The sequence below is a fragment of the Branchiostoma lanceolatum genome, chromosome 7, assembly GCF_035083965.1.
Source record: "Branchiostoma lanceolatum isolate klBraLanc5 chromosome 7, klBraLanc5.hap2, whole genome shotgun sequence".
Classification (NCBI taxonomy): domain Eukaryota; kingdom Metazoa; phylum Chordata; class Leptocardii; order Amphioxiformes; family Branchiostomatidae; genus Branchiostoma; species Branchiostoma lanceolatum.
The window spans coordinates 11,147,547-11,165,723 of record NC_089728.1 but is presented as its reverse complement, the minus strand read 5'-3'; the positions used below and the strand labels follow the sequence as shown (position 1 = coordinate 11,165,723).

General features: G+C 42.0%; 1 protein-coding gene across 1 annotated transcript in view; it reads right to left on the bottom strand.

Moving 5' to 3' along the window:
• Window positions 1-5,438: 5,438 nt before the first annotated feature.
• LOC136438364 (hydrocephalus-inducing protein homolog) overlaps window positions 5,439-18,177 on the bottom strand; it is a 45,034-nt gene continuing 32,295 nt past the window's right edge. The window contains exons 66-88 of the mRNA XM_066433131.1: window positions 17,651-17,925; window positions 17,332-17,417; window positions 16,867-17,082; window positions 16,162-16,461; window positions 15,641-15,862; window positions 15,354-15,492; window positions 14,954-15,119; window positions 14,455-14,602; window positions 13,874-14,081; window positions 13,262-13,480; window positions 12,853-13,022; window positions 12,410-12,608; window positions 12,030-12,145; window positions 11,544-11,697; window positions 10,652-10,821; window positions 10,054-10,189; window positions 9,662-9,745; window positions 9,272-9,481; window positions 8,683-8,846; window positions 8,242-8,392; window positions 7,775-8,005; window positions 7,207-7,431; window positions 5,439-6,787 (exon numbers count right to left, since the gene is read on the bottom strand). Of these exons, the coding sequence (XP_066289228.1) occupies window positions 6,302-6,787; window positions 7,207-7,431; window positions 7,775-8,005; window positions 8,242-8,392; window positions 8,683-8,846; window positions 9,272-9,481; window positions 9,662-9,745; window positions 10,054-10,189; window positions 10,652-10,821; window positions 11,544-11,697; window positions 12,030-12,145; window positions 12,410-12,608; window positions 12,853-13,022; window positions 13,262-13,480; window positions 13,874-14,081; window positions 14,455-14,602; window positions 14,954-15,119; window positions 15,354-15,492; window positions 15,641-15,862; window positions 16,162-16,461; window positions 16,867-17,082; window positions 17,332-17,417; window positions 17,651-17,925 (4,475 nt within the window). The 3' untranslated portion in view covers window positions 5,439-6,301. The remainder of the gene's footprint in view (window positions 6,788-7,206; window positions 7,432-7,774; window positions 8,006-8,241; window positions 8,393-8,682; window positions 8,847-9,271; window positions 9,482-9,661; window positions 9,746-10,053; window positions 10,190-10,651; window positions 10,822-11,543; window positions 11,698-12,029; window positions 12,146-12,409; window positions 12,609-12,852; window positions 13,023-13,261; window positions 13,481-13,873; window positions 14,082-14,454; window positions 14,603-14,953; window positions 15,120-15,353; window positions 15,493-15,640; window positions 15,863-16,161; window positions 16,462-16,866; window positions 17,083-17,331; window positions 17,418-17,650; window positions 17,926-18,177) is intronic.

Sequence of the window (18,177 nt, the reverse complement as noted above, 5' to 3'; positions counted from 1 at the left end):
ACGTAAAAAAACGCGTAGTACTACATAAAATCGACGCGAACATAGATATACTTACAGCAACCGATACGTAGTCACATACCGCAAAGCATTTAGTGAAGAGCTTTCATGACGGCATCATTTTTTTCTTATTAAAGTTAGCCTACCTCTTCCCATAAAGATGGTTCTATGAAACATGAAAATGACATTGCAACTACATGTGCATGTCGCCGGCGCCACATTTCCAAGGCAACGCACAGTTTGTTTACGTTCGAACTTCGAATGTAACGGTTAGATTCGAAGTTCAAACATAAACAAACTGTTGACTTGGAAATGCCGTCAGTTACGTCACAAGTCAGACGTTCTGTTGACGTTTCCACGTTCGATCTTTGCTTCTGTTTACTGTTCGAAAGTCTTCGAGGTGGACAGATGTGTCTCTTCGTAAAGCAGCTTTCAACGTCTACGAAAAATGGTTCTCAGACAAGATTATGTTTCGGGAATAAGGTTGGAGGAGCTATTTTACCTTATACGTGATGACTTGGCTGAACATTATGCGCCAAAGGTTATGTAACCGCACTTTTCAACATCAGTTGTGATCATTCGAAGATTCAATTCTCCTGGTTGACCTTGACCAAGTACTAGTGTGTTTCCAAGGCCTTCTCATGTTGTGTCATTTACGGCGAGTTATTATAGACTTTGTAGACGTTATGTTGTTTCTGCGTTAAGCCGATTATAGCATGATTCCAAATGTTAAAACAAGTGTCCGAAGGACACAGATCTCCGTGAAATGTTGATCTAAATAGCTAGAGCCTATCTAAATAGCTAGAGCCGAGTGTTATATTTTTCCGTACAAATTTGATATGAATGATGTTGTTGTAGTAAAGCGTAAACTTTCTTGTAAACGCGTTTTAATTTTTCACATTCTTGAATCTGTAACTTTTTTGGCATTGCACGATGACGGTAGAGTAAGCAAAGACCGAGTCACCGACGCCCTTTTGGGCTTGGGTAGATGTTGTAAAACAAAGGCTGCCATGTTTCCACCAAAGTCCCTGAATTAAGAGTTAGCTTTTCGGTAGAAACTTCATGTTTTTTGTTCAAGTATAGAGTCAATTCCACATTACCGAGAGGGTGTTTGTTGCCTTTTGTTCTAACATTTACAAAACCTTTGTAACAATCTATGTGAGATAAGTAACTGTTAAGAACAATTTCCAACATTTATTTGATGTTCTAAATATTTTCTGCTGTGTTCCAACAGGTTAAAAAAATTTCCAACATTGAACACAATATTTGTATTAGTTTCTAAACTGTTGCAACATAGATTGATCATTTGTTTGAACATGTTCCAACATTCTACAAATATGATATAACTGGGTCAGTGGGCTGGGAACAGGCCAATTCACACATCCCTTCAAAGTATAGGGGATTAGGCCTAGGTGCCATGTGTAGACACGTAAAGACAAAAGAGTTGCCAGTGTCCAGACATAAAATCTAAAAATATACAGAGGCAGACAATAGAGCGTGATTAGCACCTAGTTTTATGGGGGCAATAACCCAAATCTACCATTTTGAGAATGATGCAAAATGTTGGAACATGTTCCAACAGTAGAACAATAACACAGATGTTTGAAAATTGTTCTAAATAAAGAGATATTTGCGCAACTACTTTCATAATATTTCCAAAATATATAGATGAGTTCAAACATGTTCAATCTTTCATTTCTAATTGTTTGAACGGTCTGGAATTATTTTGACTGAAATAGTCTTTTCTCTAAAATTGTTCAAACTTATTAGCAATATCATCTGAAAACCCTCTCGGTGACATGGAATTGACTCTAGCGTAAAGTTTCTTGTAAACATGTTGTAAATGTTTCACATCCTAGAATTCGCTTTCCGTGCAACGGTAAATAAGGATGCAATTTTTCCGCTTGGTCGGGTAGATTTTCTTTAGAAATTTCCTGTATACTTGTACAGTATGTCAAATGTTTGTATGATTTGTTACCGGTGAGTTGTTGCACGATTTTTCAAAAGATAGTCATTTCATTCTTGAAGAAGAAGTGTGTCTTGTCATTACTAATAGTACGTGTTTATTGTGACAGTGAATGTAACATGTAACTATATCTGAAGTACATAATGTTTAGCGCCGACGGAAGCTCAAGGTGGGGGAGGGGGCAGTGTGCCTGTGGCAAAACAAGTTTGCGTTGAGATGAGTTAGCGCTCAGAAGGTCGACGTAAAAAAAACGCGTAGTACTACATAAAATCGACGCGAACATAGATATACTTACAGCAACCGATACGTAGTCACATACGGCAAAGCATTAAGTGAAGAGCTTTCATGACGGCATCATTTTTTTCTTATCAAAGTTAGCCTACCTCTTCCCATAAAGATGGTTCTATGAAACATGAAAATGACATTGCAACTGTACATGTGCATGTCGCCGGCGCCACATTTCCAAGGCAACGCACAGTTTGTTTACGTTCGAACTTCGAATGTAACGGTTAGATTCGAAGTTCAAACATAAACAAACTGTTGACTTGGAAATGCCGTCAGTTACGTCACAAGTCAGACGTTCTGTTGACGTTTCCACGTTCGATCTTTGCTTCTGTTTACTGTTCGAAAGTCTTCGAGGTGGACAGATGTGTCTCTTCGTAAAGCAGCTTTCAACGTCTACGAAAAATGGTTCTCAGACAAGACTATGTTTCGGGAATAAGGTTGGAGGAGCTATTTTACCTCATACGTGATGACTTGGCTGAACATTATGCGCCAAAGGTTATGTAACCGCACTTTTCAACCTCAGTTGTGATCATTCGAAGATTCAATTCTCCTGGTTGACCTTGACCAAGTACTAGTGTGTTTCCAAGGCCTTCTCATGTTGTGCCATTTACGGCGGGTTATTATAGACTTTGTAGACGTTATGTTGTTTCTGCGTTAAGCCGATTATAGCATGATTCCAAATGTTAAAACAAGGGTCCGAAGGACACAGATCTCCGTGAAATGTTGATCTAAATAGCTAGAGCCTATCTAAATAGCTAGAGCCGAGTGTTATATTTTTCCGTACAAATTTGATATGAATGATATTGTTGTAGTAAAGCGTAAACTTTTTTGTAAACGCGTTTTAATTTTTCACATTCTTGAATCTGTAACTTTTTTTGGCATTTTCGTGCAATTGACGGTAGAGTAAGCAAAGACCGAGTCACCGACGCCATTGTTGGCTTGGGTAGACGTTGTAAAACAAAGGCTGCCATGTTTCCACCAAAGTCCCTGAATTAAGAGTTAGCTTTTCGGTAGAAACTTCATGTTTTTTGTTCTAGTATAGCGTAAAGTTTCTTGTAAACATGTTGTAAATGTTTCACATCCTAGAATTCGCTTTCCGTGCAACGGTAAATAAGGATGCAATTTTTCCGCTTGGTCGGGTAGATTTTCTTTAGAAATTTCCTGTATACTTGTACAGTATGTCAAATGTTTGTATGATTTGTTACCGGTGAGTTGTTGCACGATTTTTCACAAGATATTCATTTCATTCTTGAAGAAGAAGTGTGTCTTGTCATTACTAATAGTACGTGTTTATTGTGACAGTGAATGTAACATGTAACTATATATATCTGAAGTACATAATGTTTAGCGCCGACGGAAGCTCAAGGTGGGGGAGGGGGCAGTGTGCCTGTGGCAAAACAAGTTTGCGTTGAGATGAGTTAGCGCTCAGAAGGTCGACGTAAAAAAAAACGCGTAGTACTACATAAAATCGACGCGAACATAGATATACTTACAGCAACCGATACGTAGTCACATACCGCAAAGCATTTAGTGAAGAGCTTTCATGACGGCATCATTTTTTCCTTATCAAAGTTAGCCTACCTCTTCCCATAAAGATGGTTCTATGAAACATGAAAATGACATTGCAACTACATGTGCATGTCGCCGGCACCACATTTCCAAGGCAACGCACAGTTTGTTTACGTTCGAACTTCGAATGTAACGGTTAGATTCGAAGTTCAAACATAAACAAACTGTTGACTTGGAAATGCCGTCAGTTACGTCACAAGTCAGACGTTCTGTTGACGTTTCCACGTTCGATCTTTGCTTCTGTTTACTGTTCGAAAGTCTTCGAGGTGGACAGATGTATCTCTTCGTAAAGCAGCTTTCAACGTCTACGAAAAATGGTTCTCAGACAAGACTATGTTTCGGGAATAAGGTTGGAGGAGCTATTTTACCTCATACGTGATGACTTGGCTGAACATTATGCGCCAAAGGTTATGTAACCGCACTTTTCAACATCAGTTGTGATCATTCGAAGATTCAATTCTCCTGGTTGACCTTGACCAAGTACTAGTGTGTTTCCAAGGCCTTCTCATGTTGTGTCATTTACGGCGGGTTATTATAGACTTTGTAGACGTTATGTTGTTTCTGCGTTAAGCCGATTATAGCATGATTCCAAATGTTAAAACAAGAGTCCAAAGGACACAGATCTCCGTGAAATGTTGATCTAAATAGCTAGAGCCGAGTGTCAGATTTTTCCGTACAAATTTGATATGAATGATGTTGTTGTAGTAAAGCGTAAACTTTCTTGTAAACGCGTTTTAATTTTTCAGATTCTTGAATCTGTAACTTTTTTGGCATTTTCGTGCAATTGACGGTAGAGTAAGCAAAGACCGAGTCACCGACGCCATTTTTGGCTTGGGTAGACGGTGTAAAACAAAGGCTGCCATGTTTCCACCAAAGTCCCTGAATTAAGAGTTAGCTTTTCGGTAGAAACTTCATGTTTTTTGTTCTAGTATAGCGTAAAGTTTCTTGTAAACATGTTGTAAATGTTTCACATCCTAGTGTGTTTCCAAGGCCTTCTCATGTTGTGTCATTTACGGCGGGTTATTATAGACTTTGTAGACGTTATGTTGTTTCTGCGTTAAGCCGATTATAGCATGATTCCAAATGTTAAAACAAGAGTCCAAAGGACACAGACCTCCGTGAAATTATGCAAATTAGATACTGATTCGCATAATAAGTATCTAATCATTTACATCATCACTCATCTACTTACCAAAATTCATGACCATCCATCAAGCCCCTCTTGAGTTATTCCCTTTCAAAGTCTTAACCAAAACCTGCTCCTGCAGTTCCAAAAAAGCCGCTAGGGGGCCAAAACCTATACCACTTACTCTCTGTCCAAAGAGCTATCTATCAATTAAAAATCAGTTCCATAGCTTGTCCAGAACACGAAATATCAAAACAGGAAGTTCCGCTGCAGTACCGTAACAAGCCGCTAGGGGACCCAAAATCTAATCATTTCCAAGTCTCATCAAGACCTACCCATCTACCAATCCATCCAAGCCTTCTCGAGTTATACAAACAAACATACAAACAAACGCTACCCTCTGCATAACCTTCTCGGCAATGGTAAAAATATGTAACTTAGTTGCTGTGTTTCCCCTTCCTCTGTATATACTGGAAAGAAACCATAAAAAAGAACTGAACTTTGAAAACTTTATTCCATGCAGAATTCTCTTTTTGTTTCTCTCTACAGCATGGCTAGTGCATAGAGAAGGATAGGATATACAAACATTTTGATAGAAGTCACATAGCTATATCATCATCACTCACCAAAATATAACATTTAACGTTATGAACCAAAGATATACATGTACAGAGTTCACCTCAATCAACATATTTCTATTCCAAGAATAATCTGTATTGTGAAATACACAGTGAAATTGTAGTATGTTATTGCTAGACTTTGAAAAAATAAGCTGAATAGATTCTGCTTTTACTCACTATACATTTAAGCCTTTAAGGTAAGATTTCTTGTGACATACAGAAAGTGACGCACTGCAAAAAGGTAAGGCACTGAGGTTTTGATTGAAAATTTTCTTCAGAGAGATAACAGCAACCATATTGTATAACATGACCAAAATGTTTACAGACTTGGCAAACATATATCCATCTTTACGTATTAGTCTACATCACACAGTGACAGAATTCATAAGGTATAGCAGCAAATTCCCCATGTCGTTATAAGCATTAGGCAACATTTCCCCTCACTGCAGCTTTTTTTCACAGTATAGTCCTTGTTCACCCTATATACATTTTAAATAATCCACTGCAGTGCAGAAGTCACAATAGCCAACAAATTTACAGCAGACAGAAAGCCCTGATAAGGCATCGCAAACAAATACAGAAACGTGAAAAGTGGCTACTTCTTGGCAAACTTTGAAGCACTCCAACATAAGGCTGAGATCAAATTTGAATTTCATAAAGAAAAATTATCAAGCTCGGAGAACCTCTAGAATTCTAAACCAACCACCATACTGTAACTGTTAACCATATGTGATGTGTTTAAGACGGTGTAACTCCCTTCACATAGAAGGTCCAGGTAACATTGTGCTCCCCCCCTGCAGATCTGGGGCAGGTCACTACCAGTTTACCCATCTTGGGTGCCTTACTCCCACTAGTGTTCCCCTCAAATCCGACAATGATGCTGTGGGTTTTCTTGGCTCGGATGGTCTCTCCTGGCTTGACGCTGAAGGCAGTGTTGTCTACAGTGAAGGTGAAAGCTGTGGTGTGTGGGAAGATGTTCTTGAAGGGGATGGATGCGGTGGATCCGGCGCGGATGGTGTAGGGTCCCTGGGGCTTGGGGGTGAGACAGTTCCCCACCAGAGGGAAGGTGTACTCTCCACCGACAGCCGACGAGACGGTCAGGGTCGCGCGGGACTGGCCAAGTTTGGAGGGTTCATAGGTCACATCGATCCCCACTTCTGTACCGCCCTGGGACCCCGGAGCTGCGTTCACTGTCTTCTCCACATGGAAATCACTGTTGTCAACCTGAAGACGACAAACAACAAAAAGATCTTGAGTGACCCAATGAAATACAATGTTAAGCCATACTTTCAGCACTAAGGCCATCCCCACCATGTTCACAAAGTGCGACCAAACTAACTAAGAGTAAGTATATGTCTATTGCTACTTATGTTATTTTAGAATTTCTAACACAAAAAAAGAACAGGCAAAACTACCTGAGAGTATGTTTAGGAACCAACTTTTGTTCCTTTATCTTTTTTCTACCTACTCATCAATATATTCATGAAGCCATATGTATGGGACCTGGTTTATTTTTCTGCATAGAGATTATGTACCACTACAAGTCTGGTGCCTGGATTAATCTCTAGCAGCTGGGAGGAGGCTACCAGTAACAGCAGGTTTCTGATGAAGCAAGGAGGAATAGAATGAAGTCCTATGAGTACCTTGCAGAGATATTCCACTTTCTGTTTGGAGAAGTTGGTGAGATGAGCCGTCTGTGTCTGGTTGGCGCCCAGGCTGGCTTTGAAGTGCAGTGCCCTCTCCGGGCCAGCTGGCAGGGCCCTGAGGACCAGGTCGTACGTGTAGTGACCCAGCTCACTGCTGTACAGGGCCAGACGGCCGTTGGTCTCGCCTGCCTTCAGGGGCAAGTACTCAAACATCACCGAACCCTGCATGGAACATCAGAGATATACAAAAATGTAAACAGGCCCAGAGATGTCCTACAAAGCTCAGAAATACTTAGGTCACCATGGGAAGCAGACATTTCAAAGAGACACTTTGTACAATTCAGTGTTGGTTAGTTTTACTTTTAGCCACTTAAAAGACATAGCGTTGATTTTCATAACACTTTTTTCAGAATAACCTCCTATCAGGACTACTATTAGTTTACACACCTTACAGATTTCATCAATCTGTTAAAAAAAATATAGGTAGGCTTATTCCTCTCTGAAATCTGATGAAGTCTGCAAGACAAGCATGTACATGATGAGAACCAGGGAAGTGTAAATGTACCTCAGACTGTGCAGGAACCACAAACTGTGGCGGCAGGCTGACATCGGCCACCTTACAGTCCGTGGAGAAGGTTATGGGCACGGCCAGGGGGTTCTCCACAGTCACAGTGTGCGAGGCGCTCTGGCGTACGGGCGTGGTGAGGTACAGCGTACTAATGGTGCCGGGCGGGGTTGCCTTGAAGGTCACAAAGTAGAACTGGTACTCTCCTGTAGTGTCCTCCCGGAACACAACCTAGTGTGATAACGTCACATGAAAGTTATTTTTGATTGACACAATTCTGTGTGGACATAGGCTATCATTCAATTCAAAATGTGTGATAGTGCAGCTGAGCTTTTCATAACATGATTTTATGAACCAAATAAAACAAACTATTTATGATCATTAACATTGCTTCCAGACAGTCCTTTCTAATTAACATTCTTCCACATGTGTTAAGCTAGAAATGTTCCTACAGGCACACAGCTCACCTTGCTGGTGACAGTCCCCTCTCTGTGAGCGAAGAAGTTGAGTTTGTAGTCCCTTTTCCCCAGCCCTGGCACATCAATGTAGTCCAGCCCCTTCAGACTGGTGCTCTGGTCTAGCCGGTCCGGCTTCACCATGTCGATATTTACTCGGAACCTGAGGATATCAGAATGGTTCATCAACATGATGTTTAAACCTATATTTGTTGTTGTTGTGCCTTTATTTAACCTTGACAAACTCCCAAAACACAACAAAACACAAAAGATCCCATTGCCTCAACATTCTATACAGAAATTGGCTTTGATGAGCTTATAATTTTTCCTGGTTCATAGTGCTGACAACAATTTCCCTAACTTTATCTCTCTCAACTGAAATAACAACATTTCCTGCTTTGAGTTCAAAGCCTTATTGTAAATACATGAAGAAAGACAATATCATTCTGTTACCTCTGTGGATGTTTGAGCCAGTTGGAGACAGTCAGCAGTTCGGTGTATCCTGTCTTACAGGGCACCTCCCTGGTGATGTTACTGATGGCCTTGGGAGGCTCGGCCGTGCCCGTCAGGTTATACAGCAGGCCTGTACCGTCAGGCAGGGGGAAGAACACAGTACCCTGGACACAAACAAAACAGGGAGAGTTTAACTAGGATCCCCAAACAGCCAATTTTGTCACAAAACAAAGGTTCAAACAGACTCTTTGACATGAAACAAAGGCAATTATGATTGCCTTTACAATTATCGCTTGTATGATTATCATTCTTATAAAGTTCCTCAACAAGGTATAAGAATAAAAAGAATTGATACATATAAGACGACATAAGCTCTCTTGGAGGGGTGTTGTCAAAAAAGACCTGGACAGTGTCAACATCTCATGGCAAGAGGTAAAGAGGACCGCCAGAGACCAGAAGCAGTGGAGACAAATCACTGAGACCCGATGCTCCCGAAGGGGCGAAGAGGATTAAGTCAATTCAAGTAAAGGTTTATTGCAAAAGCAGGAAGACTGCCTGGGCATTAGGACATGGAGTATGCTGTACTCACTGTGTGCTTCTTCCCCTCAGCTGTCATGGTGAGTGGTTTGTACACCAGCTCGAAGCCTTTGTTCTGCTGCGGCTCCACCAGGAAGGTCTCCAGCCCCGCCCAGTACTCCCCGTCAATCACGGGGTGCAGCTCCCACGTCTGGTTGGTGCGGTTGGAGATGGTGACGGTCTTGGTGTCCTTCTGGCGGACATGTGTGCTGAAGTTCAGAACCTGAAAAAGCAGGAAAAAAATAGTTACATAGGCACAAACTCAACTGATAGACTAGATTATCCTTCATTCTATCTACCACAGCCAATGAATTCCTGTCAAGTATTTTTGTACATAATTTAGTGTGAGTAATAACTCTATTGTGTAAACAGCTGTATGAGACAGACTTCCTTTATTGCTTACCTCCTTGAGAGCTGGCGTGCTAACACACATGCCAGTAAGGGTCAGGAGAATCTTCTTCTTCCCTTCAGTCACACACTCCAGGTCCTACAGGCAGATCATAGATGATACATGTAGTTAATTAAAGGAAATCTTTGACATGGTCAAGAATTACAAATATTTTACTAGTCCAACTCTGTATCTATATCAGAGCAAGACATTTGAAACCTTGACAGCATCATGATACCCTGGTTTGAGATTTATACTTTGTACCTTTGACATCTTTAAAGCTTTAACCCTACTCAGATTCCAAATGGCACAATGCACTGGGTACAGACTAGAGGAAAGCATGCACAGTTGAAGATTGTTAACAATTTACACATAACAACTATGTGTGATGTTGTCTATACTCTCACCTCATATCTGATGTCCTGGCTGACTTTGGTTGGGTGGAACACCACATTGAAGGCCACCTCCATCCCAGGGGAGATGTAGCCTTCAGAAGGGTTGATGGAGAAATCAGGGGCAAACTGTCGTACTTTCCACTGGAACCTGATGAGCACAGTTTAGACATTACACCTCTTCGGCTGTCACACACCCATTTGTATCATAATGATTTCATTACATACAGAAAACACATCAAATTTTGTAGTTGTTGATAGGCATATGAATGCTGTATCTACCAGGATCTTGGAAATATGAAAATAGACAAAGAAATCACTTTTTGAATGTCTGTCATCTACTAAACCAGGTTGTAAAATGTGAATACCAGACTGAGTACAGAATAGGATGGCAGTGGCAGTGGTGTTGCTTGAGTCTCAAGAAGAAACACATCCAAGGTAACCACAGCAAAGGAATAGTAAAAGCAAGCCATTTCAAAAGGCAGCTAAGACAGTAAAAAATTCCCTAAATGAACATCTGGCAAGATAAAACTTATCCTCTACATGGCAATACGAAAATCTTGAAAGTTGCATATTCAGGAGAACTTCAATTATAACTTTCGCATTTCCTTACTTTGTCCCGATGTCGCCGACGTTGCGCATGACCATCCTGCGGGTGCTGCTGCTGCCCATCACCACGGCGCCGAACGGGATGGACTCCTGGTCCAGCTGAACCTCAATCCCCTGGCACGAGCCCATCAGGACAAACAGGGGCTGGGAGAACCCTTCACTCTCCATCATGACCTGCAGGGACAAACACACAAACAGTCATGTTCACTGTAGTTACTGTGTTGGTATTGTGCTAAGTACCATGGAGAGGCCCTATTTCTGGTTGTTACAATCAGCACCAAGGACAGGCCCAGTTTCTGAGTGTTATAACTAGCACCATGGACAGGCTCTGTTGCTGTGTGTTATACCATGGACAGGCCCTGTTTCTGAGTGTTATGATCAGCACCACAGACAGGCCTTATTTCTGGGTGTTGTGATCAGCACCATGGACAGGCCCTGTTTCTGGGTGCTATGATCAGCACCACAGGCAGGCGTTGCTTCTGAGTGTTATAAGTAGCACCACGGACAGGCCCTGTTTCTGATCCATATGTTCAGCACCGTGGACAGGCCTATTTTTTAGTGTTCTGATCAGCACCATGGACAGGCCCTATTTCTGAGCATTATGATCAGCACCATGGGCAGGCCCTGTTTCTAAGCATTACACAGTAGTATGGTTCATTTTATGGGCCACTTTGTGAAATAATAAACATAAGCTCTTCATGTAATTGCTTGGCATCAATGATATCTCTTAGAAAGGTACAAGGTACATGCAGAAATTCATTGCTGAAAAAGTGTTTTTGTGAGCATATTCCAATAACAAGTGGCACAGGAGTTAAAACATATTCTGATATCTGTTTGTCATCACATCAGTTCATTGCTACACTGTTTATCAATGGACTTCCACATAGGCTGTTTACCTCCTCGGTGAATTGTGGGATACGTGTCCTCGGTGAGAAGGTGACCTCAGCATTGAACTTGCCGCCGCGTGGTTTGAGTGTGATGGACTGGAACGGAGAGATGGACAGCACGCGGGAGTCCTGCAGCAGGTGACTGGATGGTGTACATACCAGACTGGGGAAGACAAACAAAAAGATGATATCAATAAATGATTTTTATTGCAAATTAATCAAAAAGCTATTATTTGCATCTCAAGACTATACTGTAAAGCCTTATTCATAGAATGGATGACATCTGGCAGCATGTACTGCAAGGGGGGTGTATGGTGTTAACTGTTGCTCCTACTTGAGGTATACACCCTTAGACAAATATCATGGTGGGTCATGAAAATTAATGACTTCCAACCTGCTCCCAACCAGTCTTTAATTAGGGCTTTTGAGTATACTTCATCACTCACTAGAGGCACTCCTACTAAGTGATATTCCACTCTTAGCTTCTGTACTCACTTGAAGGTGATTGGAGCCAGGCTCTTGTTGACCAGTGACACCACCTTCTTTACTGTAGTCCCCACCAACAGTGCACCCAGCTGGACGATCTTCTGTCTCCTGTCTGCAACCTCCACCTGTGATCAGACCACAAGTCAGATACTCAAAGACGCTGGTAAAGAACTGTCATTAGAGGTAAAGGACTTAATGCTGTTGAAAAAAAGGATGAAGACACAACACTCTTTGATATTTTCTACAAGCACACTTGGTGTAATGAACCATGGTAAAAGATTCATAAAATAGTGTTAGCCATTTGTTTGTATTGGTCTGAAATACCAACAATCAAAAACCAGATTCTAATAAAACAAAACAAATTTTTTTTTTGAGGAAGAAAAACTTACTGTCATCTCTGTGCCTTCTCCTCGGATTTCCACGTTGGTCTGGGAGAGTCCATTGATCTCAAAGGGGAGAACATCAAAGTACTTGACACAGTGGCGAGGGAAGAAGGAGATGTAGACCTCACACGAGCCTTTTGGTGAAAGGATGGTCGGCTCAAACTGCACCTCTAAGTGGGTAGTGTTGGTGAACAGGCAGTTCACACTGGGGGAGGGCAGAAGGGGTAGAAAAAGACTCCTGTTAGCACTTATCATCCACATGGACAAATGGAACTCTTCCTCTTCCAATTCTACATGTTTACTTCAATGTGCCAAACTATCCCAAAAGTCACTCAAAAAAATAATGTTTCGTTGCAAGATTTTGCTGCAAGATTTCCAATAGGAATGTTAAAATTCCACCAGTGACAAGACTGTTTCTTAGCTCAAAAAGTTTGGTGAGTTTTGCCTACCTTACATCCTTGGAATCTTTGTTGGTGATCTTCAATGTGACTTTCCTGACAGGCATGCCAGCATGATGGACAAAGCAGGGTCCAAAGTCATAGTTCAGGAAGGAGAAGTGTAGTCCTGGAGTGACCCCTGACCCAAGGGCCTTCAGGTCATAGGTCGGGCCATTTGTGATCTGGAAAGGACATAAAGGAAATACGTCAGTGTCAAGTACTAGTTGCTTTCTGGTTCAATCATAGGTAATGAGCAACTCAGTTGTAACAGGTCAGTAGCTGGCATTCAACACCCAAGCTGGTATAGAACAACTGAGTTGTAACAAGTTTTCAAAATCTTGACATTTTTGAAATGGCTAAAGGCATGTAAGTGAGTGTGGGTACATTTGTTTTTTGTGGTTTCAGAAATCCCAGTACACACCTGTAGGGACAGCTGACAGTCCTGCAGAGTCATCCTGGTTGTTGGGCAGAACGTCAACATGCACTTCTTGTGGGCACCTACAGGGACACTGCCTGTCTCAGGAGAAACGATGATGGTTTCTGGGTTCCTCTGCTGCTCCTTCAACCAGTTGAAGTCAAAAGTGAACTTGCCGTTGTTGACAATGTGGATGGTCCGCACTGCCTTCTCATAGATCTGGACCTGCGTATCATGTTGAGAAATCCATTAAGTCTTGATAAACAGCCAAACTAACATAAGCTTACTAGCATTGTTAAAGTAATGATAAGACAACAAGTTCTGCTTTCAAACCCTTGTACCACAAGCTGATTATGACTGAGACTGTCTTAACACTGGTGTGGAGAAATGTCACTCAATATAGGGGTTTAGTACCATAATTATACAGTATGTGCAACTTATGTTCTCCAATGTTTACACTAAGTGTCCCAGACCCTAGTATGGTTCCCTTGACACAAGACTGTAGACTGTACATTTCAGCTATGTTATAAGATTTCTGAGGAAAGGAAAAACAGTTGATGCTATGTTACGAGATCCCCAATGGGATAGAGATCTGCCTGGATCTCTGCAGACACTCACCTGTCCAAAGTTCACCTGGTTGAGCCCCTGCGGTGTCAGAGTGACCTTCTTGCCAGCTGAGTCTTCACACTGTACCGAGGCGTTAGTGGTGTAACCCTCAGCCTTCACGTTCAGAACCAGCGGCTCCGTTTTCTGCTGTACGCGGCACACGACATTGAAGTTGACCTGCTTCTCCTCAGTGGGACTGAAGGCCACGTCAATAGGGAAACTGTAGGACAGAAGGTTATTGTATGACGATATATACTTTAGAAGGACGAGAGGACTGTTCGAAAGCTAGTTGATAAACGCTATTTTGTGTATGGATATAGCGTGTAAATTTATCAATATGTTGTTAACCGTCCCAGATGAACATTCATACGAGTATGATGATATGTCACCAGTGCCATCAGTAACTTTCGATAATTTTCAGGACCAGGTGCAGATTTGAATCTACTACAATTGCGATTTTAACACGACATCTATCACTTGCAGGTTAACACATATTTTATATATAGATCACTAAAGCACATCTGATGATTTAAACAAAAAAGCTCTCAAAACCACTAAACCCAGCCTGGATAGCTCTGCTAGTCTTGACCTACCTTGTATTAGATGGCACAGTGCCTGCCATGGGGGTGATGGTCAGGGCAGCAGCATGGCCCTCAGAGTGTAGGAATGCCTCCATGAACTCAAAGGTGAAAGGTCGAGGTTCATTGTTACACAGTCCTATGGTTTCTACAGCACTGTGACCTGCAAGCAAAGACAAAACGTTGAATATAACAGCTGTGTATCTACGGTTGGTGTTTTGGAGCCCTCGTTTTGGCTAAGTGTTGGGTAGTTATGATCTTCCTTACAAGTGGTAATATGGTTTATGACCTGTTCCAGTACATTGCTGATGTCTGCAACATACGATTAATAAAAACAAGGACTTGATAGAAATAATATAATGTATAATATAGTTTTTAAAAGTAAAAGAATACACACGCAACACCACCTATTTCAGGCATGGCGTTCCAACTAATAAGTTCCAGAATTAATGTGAATGGACCAGAATGGATCAGAATTGACTACAACAGGGTGAAATGTGTCTGATAACTGTACCGAGAAGCAGCGGCTTGAAGTTGAGGTGTGAGCGGTCCATGACAACTTTTGGCTCGGAGGCAGATCCTGTCAGTAAGAACGGTACAGAGATGCTGAGCTCAGGGATGGTGAAACACCAGAAGGACTCCACAACACCCAGCTGCTGCGTACAGAACTGGAACCCAACCTGGTAACAAACAAACAAACAAACAAACAAGGTCAGGGGCAATGCACAGACTGCAAAGATATGTAATAATATCATCTTCAATTAATGTGTTATCAGCAACAAAGAAAAGGTCTAGTTTTGAGACAAAGATTATTAGGAACCTTTTTTTTCTAAAATCTAGTGCAAACCTAGAAAGGGAGCTTTCTGTTAGTATGACTAAAAAACACTGTAGATTGGAGAAGACTGTTTAAGCACCTTTGTCTTGCGTCCCGCCTGAATATGACCCCGCGATGTCTGGCACGTGAAGGGGGACGGCAGTTTGGAGTCTGATTGGTCCTCGTTATTCCAGAGGAAAGAGTAGTCCCGGTTGGTTGGATTCAAAATGAAGAAGCTCCTAAATGTGAAAAGGGAAGCCATATTAAGTACTTTGTGACAGGTACCAAGACAGGGACTGACAAGATTTACATAATCATTTCCACTTTATTAAATCCCTCCTTGTCTTAATTACATTGAAAAACTACATTTTATGTTTTCTGAACTACCTTGATGTTTTGACGTTGATCCCAGTAGCAGCAAACTCAATGACCCGAGTGTTGGGGTCCAGAGTGGCGCCGGGCGGTGCCCCCCGAGGACCTCTCATCTGAGGGTTCCGCCTCGCGTTGATGTAATCCGAGTCCTCGAGTTCAAAGTGACAGTAGGGCAGGAGGCCACGCCCTCGCACTGCCAGCACTGGGGCCTGCTTACCCTCCTCCAGATTGGGAATACTGCAAAACAGAAAATATTCGGAGTGAAGCATGCACTTACACTAGAATGTAGAGTTTGGCTTGACAATTGTGTTGTAAGAAATCATCCAATTGCTTGAGTCAGGTATCAAACAAGTGCATTGTAACTACCTGTCCAATTGGTCTACAGTTGTAATTAAAGTACTTATCACAATCAGTGTATGACATATCCTGGCTCTAATTTTGAAAAGTACTTTTCCACTACACATTGTATATTTTCCTTGAAGGTACAAGATAGACAGGGAGATAGATAAACCCTTGGCTATCAAACCCTCACGTACCTGCAGATGAGTTTGGCCTCGTACTGCCTGATGTCCATTGGAGAGAACTTGACCATGAAGGTCTGCTTCTTGCCAGCGGGTACAGTTCCTGCCTCGGGGGAGATGCTGAAGGGATTGGGGGTGGTCAGGTCTTCCCCAGAGGGTGGGGAGAGCATCATCCGGCTGGACGGGCGCAGGTCAGGGGTGGGGGCCGTTGGGGGTCTGTCTGCAGGAGCAAAGCTGACGGCCTTGTGGAGTCCGTCTGTCACCAGCTGCCAGTTGAAGTGGGCACTCACTGTGCCTTTGTTGTTTAGAGTGAATCTGGGGGCAAAGTCCACAGTGAATGACATTTCTGCACTCTTCTGAGGCTTAAGATACAGCCCAATATACAGATTCTGTTCTTCTCACAGGCATTAGAGTCATACCACCACTGCAGTTATATATATGTGCGTATGGACCAAGATAATAACTACACCAGTATGGTACATTTGTAGCTGGGTTTTTTCACTGTGACTCTTTTCTTCATGACAAAGATGTGGTCAAGAATGGGTATAAAGGAAATCTGTCTAATAAAGACTGTTTAAGATGGAGTAATATTGACTTCAAAGTGTTTCAATATTCTATGAATTATGTTTTTATAATAGGGTGGCATGAAGAAATATTTATTGTAAACAAATAACACGGCAAATCAAAGAAAAGTTAAGTCTAAGAGTTGACCTGACTTACTCATATATCCTAGACTGGAACATCAGGGTGTCCTTGAAGGCAATGGACTCTGTCTTCCAGCGCAGTTTGGCAAAGTCACAGGTGGCGCTGACTTGCAGCTCCAGATCCCTGGTGGAGTTCTCCACGACAGTGTGGCCGGGCTCCTCCGCTGTCTCCGTCACCTTCTTACGAGACGTACGTGAGGTACCAGAACCAGGGGGAGGCTGGTCCTTTGTTCTGTGTGTTGAATAGACATTCTTCTGTCAAGATCTAGACTTTACAAGCCAGGACTCTTTAATGACAAAAACACATTGGAAAATGGGAATCAACATATCAGAAACTGAAACTACAAGTTACATCATGCTTGCAAGAAGTACTATGTATAATTTTCAACATATTCCACAGTGTGCATTGTTACTGTGGAACACTTAAAACCAAGAAGTCTTGAATTCATCTTGTGCATGATCATGAATAGAAGACACTCACGTTTTCTTATCACCCTCTTGTGGCACCTGGATTGTGTCACTGTCAACCCACTTGATGACCCGTAACCGATCATCCCAGTCCTGTACCTGTACACAAAATATTACAAAATGTTCTATCAATACTGCTGTATCAAAAATCATCAACAAAGTGAATAGGAAACCATCCATCCCTATGGAGACATACGGGTATAGCAAAATGATTTCAGACTGAATATCGGATTGACGGTACCAAACAATCTAAATGCATGGTTGAAAGTAACTTAATGAGTTTACAGACTTCTGTCTGCTACACTAGCTCCAGGAATGTTCATCAGTCTCACCTGGTCAGGTGTCTGCTTCAGCAGTATCTTGCAGATCTTGCAGGCTACCGCAGCCCTACTGAGTGGCTTGGGCTCGTCTGACTTGAAGACGATAGTGATGTCCTTGGTGCACTTGGGGTGGAGATGTCCAGTCTGTGGGCTGAAGGTCAAGGCTGCATGTTCCGGCCAGGTGAAACGGTAGACGTCCTGTTTGGAGTGATTGGTGATGGTGAAGCTCAGCTGGTGAGGCTCGCTGATGGCACAGTCTCCGAAGTCCAGGTGGTTACCATGAACAGCTGGGGGGATGATTTGTTCATCAGTAAAGGAACTACATTGTAGTTTATAATGTTTCGTTGAACTTCTAGAGTGTCCTGGGATTTTGCAATGACTTGTTATCAGTGGATGCTAACAGTCATCATCATATTATTTGATACAACAAGATCACCAAGAATCAAGATGACACATGTAGGAATAGAAAACAAAAATACTATCATAAGCAAGTACAGGCAAGATTTTGTTAAATATGAAGACAATGTTTTCTGCATCAA